The 7,111-nt window shown below is 41.9% G+C and overlaps 1 protein-coding gene across 2 annotated transcripts; it reads left to right on the top strand.

Annotated features, from left to right (window-relative positions):
• Positions 1-376: 376 nt before the first annotated feature.
• LOC139560416 (gastrula zinc finger protein xFG20-1-like) lies at positions 377-6,954 on the top strand. 2 transcript variants are annotated; one of them, XM_071377160.1, is made up of 8 exons: positions 393-506; positions 1,137-1,339; positions 2,371-2,475; positions 2,561-2,656; positions 2,771-2,881; positions 3,006-3,132; positions 3,235-5,009; positions 5,064-6,049. In XM_071377160.1, exons 1-8 carry the CDS (start codon positions 476-478, stop codon positions 5,910-5,912), a joined length of 3,297 nt encoding a protein of 1,098 aa, XP_071233261.1. In that variant the 5' UTR covers positions 393-475; the 3' UTR covers positions 5,913-6,049. The 2 variants fall into 2 exon arrangements, with proteins under 2 accessions (XP_071233260.1, XP_071233261.1); XM_071377159.1 differs by having other exon boundaries at positions 377-506; positions 3,235-6,954.
• Positions 6,955-7,111: the final 157 nt, after the last annotated feature.

Genomic DNA, 7,111 nt, shown 5'->3' with positions numbered 1-7,111 from the left:
CATTTAAATCACACTACAGGCCCGGGACTACTGAAATATAAAAGTTCTTTAGTCACCTTGTTTACACTGTTCTTTTGTCTTCTTCTATGGCTGACGAAAGACACAAGATAATGTGTGACTGTCTGTGTGTGGCTGGGATAGGTAACTTCTCTGGAGAATCTTTACAGTTTTTTGTGGTTATTGGTCTGAAAAGGTCTTCATTATAATTTTCACCTCATTAATTAATTATTAACTACATTTATTTATTATAACAATGTCAGTGACTAGAAATTTCAGTTTTTCTTTTCTTGTTCCTCTTCTTTGGGGTTTTATGACTGTGTGCAAACCAAACCAGAGACGGTATAGAAACCTTTTAAAGATTTCTTATTTGAATACCGGAAGTGACGTTAAAAACAAGAAAGAAGGAAACGCATCCACGAACAAAGCTCACATAATTGTATTTTGAATACAAGTATTCTGGCACTGAAATCTCGAAATGCGAAAACACCATATCCTGATTGAAGAAGGTATAGTTGCTTGTGGCCTTCTCTTTGGTGTTGTCAACATTTCTCGGCTAGTTAGCTAGTGTATTGAATTAAAAACGTGAGGAACTTGTAGCTAGCTAGCTATTAGACAGTTTAGCCACACGTTGTAAAAGATGTGCCACAAACAAAAACGTAGCTGTTTAGCTGAACAAAGTAATTGCATTTTCACATGGAAATAGCACTTGATTTTCTATGTAATATAGTAGCTCGTTTTCAAGGAATGACATTATATGAAGAAAAAAATATATACTTTGCTAAAACTTTGGAAGCTATAGAATAACAAGGATACTTGACAGTGTTATTAAAGAGGACAGGGTTTTTGTTATCCAAATAACTGAATGTGTGCCTGCAGTAGGTCCCCCTATCATCTCTGTTATCCAAATAACTGAATGTGTGCCTGTTGTAAGTCCCTCTCTGCCCCTATAATATCTGTTTTCCAAATAAGTGAATTTGTCCCTTCTGTAGGTCCCTCAAGCTGGATAACAGAGATTATAACTGAATTTGTCTGCAGAAGTTCCCTATCATCTCTGTTATCCAGCTAACCGAATTTGTCTGCTGTAGGTCCCCCTATCATCTTTGTTATCCAGCTAACTGAATTTGTGTCTGCTGTAGGTCTCCCTCTCCCCCTATCATCTCTGCGTCTGTTGGTTCCTCCACTGCGGCTGGTGTCTGCAGCTCTATGGCAAGTTGTTCAGCAGAGAGACGTAATGGACTACGGGTTGGTGGAGGAGTTTGTCACCACTGTGTTGGAGATAGTTCCTGATATGATGAGTTACAGGGAGAGAGTCCAACTCATCATGGGGCTCCGAGCACAGGTGAGAGATGTTGCAGAGTGAGGGGCCAGAATTCCTCAACTCTCATCTCCCGACGTGTATTCATTAGTGTGTACACCGTAGTACCGTACCATATTCTGAGGCTTTTTAAACACAAACCCTTACGGGTGGCAGGTAGCCTGGTGGGTTAGGGGCTTTGGGCCAGTAACCGAATCACCAAGCCCACTAGGTATGAGCAAGGCAATTAACCCTAAGGGGCGTCTCAGGGCGAGTGGGATATGCAAAAAAACACATTTCCATTTTACACCTCACACTTGTACAGGTTACCCTCTTGCACATACAGTGGAACAGGACTATATACACACACCCTAATAATAATCATTTAAACATCAGCTATCTGAGCAGCTAACCGATCGCTGCAGCTGTACATAGTCCATCTGTAAATAGCCCACCCAATCTACCTACCTCATCCCCATATTGTTTTTATTTACTTTTCTGCTCTTTTGCACACCAGTATCTCTACTTGCTCATCTATCACTCCAGTGTTAATCTGCTAAATTGTAATTACTTCGCTACTATGGCCTATTTATTGCCTTACCACCTCACGCCATTTGCACACACTGTATATAGACTTTCTTTTTTTCTATTGTGTTATTGACTGTACGCTTGTTTATTCTATGTGTAACTCTGTGTTGTTGTTTGTCACAATGCTTTGCTTTATCTTGGCCAGGTCACAGTTGTAAATGAGAACTTGTTCTCAACTAGCCTACCTGGTTAAATAAATGTGAAATTCAAAATAAATTGCTGCTTTTTGTGTCTGTTTTTATGGTGTATTTATTGATGCTGTATTGGCTTGTGCAATCAATCAAATTTCCCCTCTGTGGGATGAATGAAGTACCATCTTGTTTTTGCAACAAAAAATACTTTCTTATTGGACACATTCATATGTTTCAGCCCATTTGCTTTCTAGTGAATACACTCCCGATGTCAATATACTGTTTCTATTTTTGTTGGCCCACCCACCAGTCCAATTTGAATTGCATTCATAACAAATTGAACTTTTACTTCATCAGCTGGTTCTGGAGTTGTGTCGCTCTGATCACCTAGCCAACCCTGAGACCATCCAGCCACACCTGAACAGGATGAACACCTGTATCATCACTCATAGTGACAAGGAGGTTAGTACTACCCAGTAACAGATCAAGACTTGTAACGCTGCTACTTAGTTGAATTTATTGACTGAGCTATCCATACTTGCTGTAGATTTCAGATCCTGAGATGGAGGCATCAGAATTAACTTTCCGGAAGCTGATTCAAACTCTGCTGGAAGACCCAGTTGAGAAAGAACACTTCTTTCAGGTCAGTGTTGTAACTAAGGAGCTGCTGATAACTAAGGGGTCATTTGTTTTACGAGGCAGGTGTAAATAATTGTCTAAATCAGAAAGTACTGAATATCCTCTACTTGTTTCTTAGAATATTTTTCCAGAGGAATTTGGCCCCAAGTATGACTCCGCACTGCAGACTCTGGTGTGGGAGTTCCTCTCCAGGCTGGAGAAGCTGCTTCCAGCACCAACCCTTCAACAGGTACCACGCTAACATCTTATTACCTTCATCAGCATACTGTCATACATGTTGTTTAACAATTGCATATGTTATAATATAAATTGGGATACATTGGTCTTTTTAAAAGCCATTCTCTTCCCATTAGACTACATCTTGGTTCCTACCTGATCCCTCTGTCTTGGAGGAGTGTGTGCAGTGTGTATCCCACCCTCAGCCTTTGAAGACCCTTCTCCAGCACCACAACAACACATGTGGACATGTAGACACCAATGGTAGGAGAAATAGACTTTGGACAGGAAATAATGTTATCAGAAAGCCTATAACATTTCCATGTTTGGCTTTAATATTGACTTTTCTTCTTCAACTGTCCCTAGCTCTGTCTTCCGGTGACAATCAGATCCTCGCTTCAATGTCTCTCACTTCCTTAGTGATAGATGAAGCCTTCACTGACCAAGCTGACCCAGAGGTCCAATCAGAACCTGAGCAGGAATGTATGAGTCCTGTCTCATCTGACAATGAGCCAAAGATGGCCTCTTTGTTGGAACACATGGAGAGTGAACTGTTGCCTTTGAATAAAGAGGTGAAGCCTGCTTTTTTGGAGGTAGCATGTAGACACAAGAAAACAACAGCGAAAAACAATACATCTTTTCACCACCTTCACACTGACAGTGGGCTGAAAATCCAAGGAAAAGCCCACAGCAGCCAACATGAAGTGCAGGACATTTCTACTTTATCTACTTCCTGTCGGCTCCGTCAGCCCAAAGTGCTGCTACACAGACTTGACATTACTGATATGAAGAGACCTCTGACACAGGTAACAGCAACACCGAGGAGAGAGAGGCTTCAGATTGACAAAGCGGGATCCCAAGGACAGAGAAGAGGACAGGTCATATCACAAAAGAGTGAGAGGAATATCAATGAAGAGCCCTCTGATGTTCAAGCTCAGTATTCTCTGGCCCCTGACCCATCCCCTCCCTCAGGGCAGCCTATAAGAAGCAAGCGTGTCAAAATATGCTCCTTGTGTGGAAAGACTTTCAGCGAAGCAAAGGATTTGACGGCACACATGAGATCTCACAATGAGCAGAGCCCTTACAAGTGCACCCAGTGTGGACAAGACTTTGAACACCATGAGGACTTACAGAAACATCAGCAGAATGTGTGTGAGGAGGCAGCTCAACCAGAAGAGGACAACATGTCTACGGCATCTTTTAAGGAGGATGACATGTCTATGACATCTGTGGAGGATGATTGGACAGAGATATCCCACCCCCATGACACTTTACCTCGGAACAAAAGAGGTCCCTATGTTCATCACACTCCAAAAGCCTTCCAGCCTTCCAAAGCCAGACAAATATGCCATGTGTGTCACAAGACTCTTTGTAATGTATTTATGCTGAGAAGGCACCTGAAATCCGTTCATGGTCTGCGCCCCTACAAGTGCTACAACTGTGAGGCAAGTTTTGGGAATAATCCTAGTTTGAAGAAACATGTAAAAGAGTGCTTGAAGACGAAGAAACGCCACCCTTGCTCTCTGTGCGGTGTGACCTTTGAGCGTTCGGAGGGGAACCAACAGGAGTTCATAGCTGCAGTAAAAAATGGTACAGTGATACCCCAGACCTCCAGTTCTACACCACAGAATGCAACAGCCTTCAGTGCTCTGCCTGTTCTGATACAGTCCTCCAGTAATTACAGAACATGTCTTCTGTGTAATGAAACTTTCGATACTGCAGCGAACTTGAGAATACACCTAAAATGTCAACATGATGTACATCCTTACCCATGCATCAATTGTGGGGAAAGTTTCCCAAGCATATCGGATCTGCGGATACACAAGTGTTCAGGTCAAAACATTCCAGACTCCAGAAAGTGTCCGGGGTGCAGGAATAGGACCTCTCAATCCACACCTGAGCACTTAAAGATAAGTCAGGAAGTGAACCTTAGACACCAGACAGATAGGCCACTAGTTGCAGCAGAAAACGAGATGGCGATCCCGCAGTCCTGCAACATAGTTGTTGACTACTCAAATGACTTGCAGCAATGCCAGCCAAAGGAGTGTGAGATTAACTTTCAGAGAGGACAGCAAGACTGGAGCGAGGCAGTTGATCCAAACCAGCATCCAGAGGAGGTTGATCCAAACCAGCATCCAGAGGTTGATCCAAACCAGCATCCGGAGGAGGTTGATCCAAACCAGCATCCAGAGGAGGTTGATCCAGCGGACAGAAGCAGTTCTCTGGTTCCAAGGGAGAATGGGACAGAGATTCCCCAGAGCCAAAGCACGTCATCCGAGAACCCAACAACTTCCAAAGCTCCTCCCACTGGCGTGATTTTAAATTCTAGAACATGTCTGGTGTGCTATAAGACATTCTTTAACAGGGCAAGCTTGCTTCAACATCGAAGACGTCACTCACAGGGTCAGGGACCCCACACATGCGCCATATGTTCAAGGAGCTTTGGTCGAGCTTTCGACTTGACGAGACATCAGGCCAGGAAAACAGGTTGTGGGTCAATGCACCGTAATCTGGTTGTACATGAGAATGCTCCTACAGAAGTGAAACCGGTCTTCTCTTGCCCCCGTTGTCAGGAATGGTTCACGAGCGAAAATAAACTGGAAACACACATGCTATGTCACACAGGGGAAGGGTTCACATGTAGGTTTTGCGGCAAGATGTTTGTTAAACAATATAAATTATACATCCATGTTCGTTCGCATATTGACAGACCTCATCTATGTGATGCATGTGGTAAGGATTTCAGAACTAAGTATGCATTGAAAGTACACACACGTGTACACACAGGAGAACGACCATTCTCTTGCCCAGATTGTGGCAAAAGATGTTCTTCGAAGGGTAATCTGAAGGCCCATCAACAGAGTCATACAGGAGAACGTCCATTTGCGTGCCCTCTCTGTAAAGTACGCTGTCGCATTAAGTCGCAACTAAAAGTACACATTTTAACTCACACAGGGGAGAGGCCTCATAAGTGTTTGGCTTGTGGGAAGACTTTTCAACTGAAACTTTTGTTGAGAAAACATCAGTTGGCTTCGTGTTCTTAGTTGTCTTTGACTCCCAGGATGTATTTTTTTTTATTTTTTATACTTTGTTTTTATTGTAGGAACACAAAGAAAGTACAAATAAAAGAACAAAAATTATCTAGCAGTTACAGTGCACTTCATACCTTCATCATCATATTAGTTACATTAGCATCTTTGAATTAGACCTTTTCCAAGTATGAAACCCATTTCTCCCAGTATCCCTGACCTCTCTCCCAGTGATAGCCTTTTTACTGGCTGCCAGTAGGATCTTCAAGAGGTACTTTTCTCTATTGTTTAAGTTATCTGGTATTTCAACCAAGTACAAAGAAAGGAATGTTTGTTCTATGTCAAATCCCATTATTTTTCCAATGTTAGATCTTATTTCTCCCCAGTAAGTTTCGATTGCGGGGCAGGACCAAAAGATAGTGGTCCGCCCTCAATAGACCGCATTCTCTCCAACAAGGGTGTGGTGAGCCAGTCTGTTTTGATGTCAGTTTAGGTGTTATGAAGAAACGTATAACATTCTTCCAACAGAATTCTCTCCATGACCTTGAGTTGGTGGAGCTTTGTTGAGTCTCTAATATGTTCAACCATGTTTCATCAGTTATTTCAATGTTAAGTTCCTCCTCCCATTTCTTTTTAATATAGTTTGTAGAATGTTTCTTTGAGGTTTGAATACCCAAGTAGAGATTTGAAATCGTTTTTTTGTTACTCCCCAAGTTGTATGCGTTAGTGAATACTTGGATTAATTTGAGGTGCTCGAGGGTCAGTCACTTTTATCGATGTACACGTTTAAGTGTTCGATTTCATTCGTCAAGATTCACCACGTTACTAGCTCGTAACTAGGTGTAAATTCTAATCCAGACTGTAGCCTTCACCTTTTGCTACAGTAAGGTCACTTTGAACATTTTATTCTCTTTTGAATGTACATGTTAAAGAAAATCTCAAATGCAGTATGATTTTTTTTTCTCACTAAGAATTGATTAGCACAACAGCCCATTGTGAAAATCCTTTATAAATGGCAAATGTATGTTAAAAATAAACGGTGCAATTATTACGCGTGGCGGTTGTCCTCCCCCTTTGTTTCTCCTTCAGCTGATCTTATTCAAAGATCACCATGGCATACCCAGCTATGTTTAGCTATAAAGTTTTTACCCATGTGAGCAACCTATATATATTTCTTTAAGTTCAGGATGTTTTTGTTCACTTACACCTCAAGA

Source organism: Salvelinus alpinus, chromosome 30 (genome assembly GCF_045679555.1).
Source record: "Salvelinus alpinus chromosome 30, SLU_Salpinus.1, whole genome shotgun sequence".
Classification (NCBI taxonomy): domain Eukaryota; kingdom Metazoa; phylum Chordata; class Actinopteri; order Salmoniformes; family Salmonidae; genus Salvelinus; species Salvelinus alpinus.
Note: the sequence above shows the minus strand (reverse complement) of the source record. Positions and strands in the feature narration are given on the sequence as shown.

Bases quoted from the DNA above. Each gene is read 5' to 3' on its own strand.
- LOC139560416 (XM_071377159.1), top strand. From the start codon at position 476: ATGCGAAAACACCATATCCTGATTGAAGAAG. The intron at 507-1,136 runs GTATAGTTGCTT...TGTCTGCTGTAG, and splicing joins CCATATCCTGATTGAAGAAG to GTCTCCCTCTCCCCCTATCA. The intron at 2,882-3,005 runs GTACCACGCTAA...TCTTCCCATTAG, and splicing joins CAGCACCAACCCTTCAACAG to ACTACATCTTGGTTCCTACC.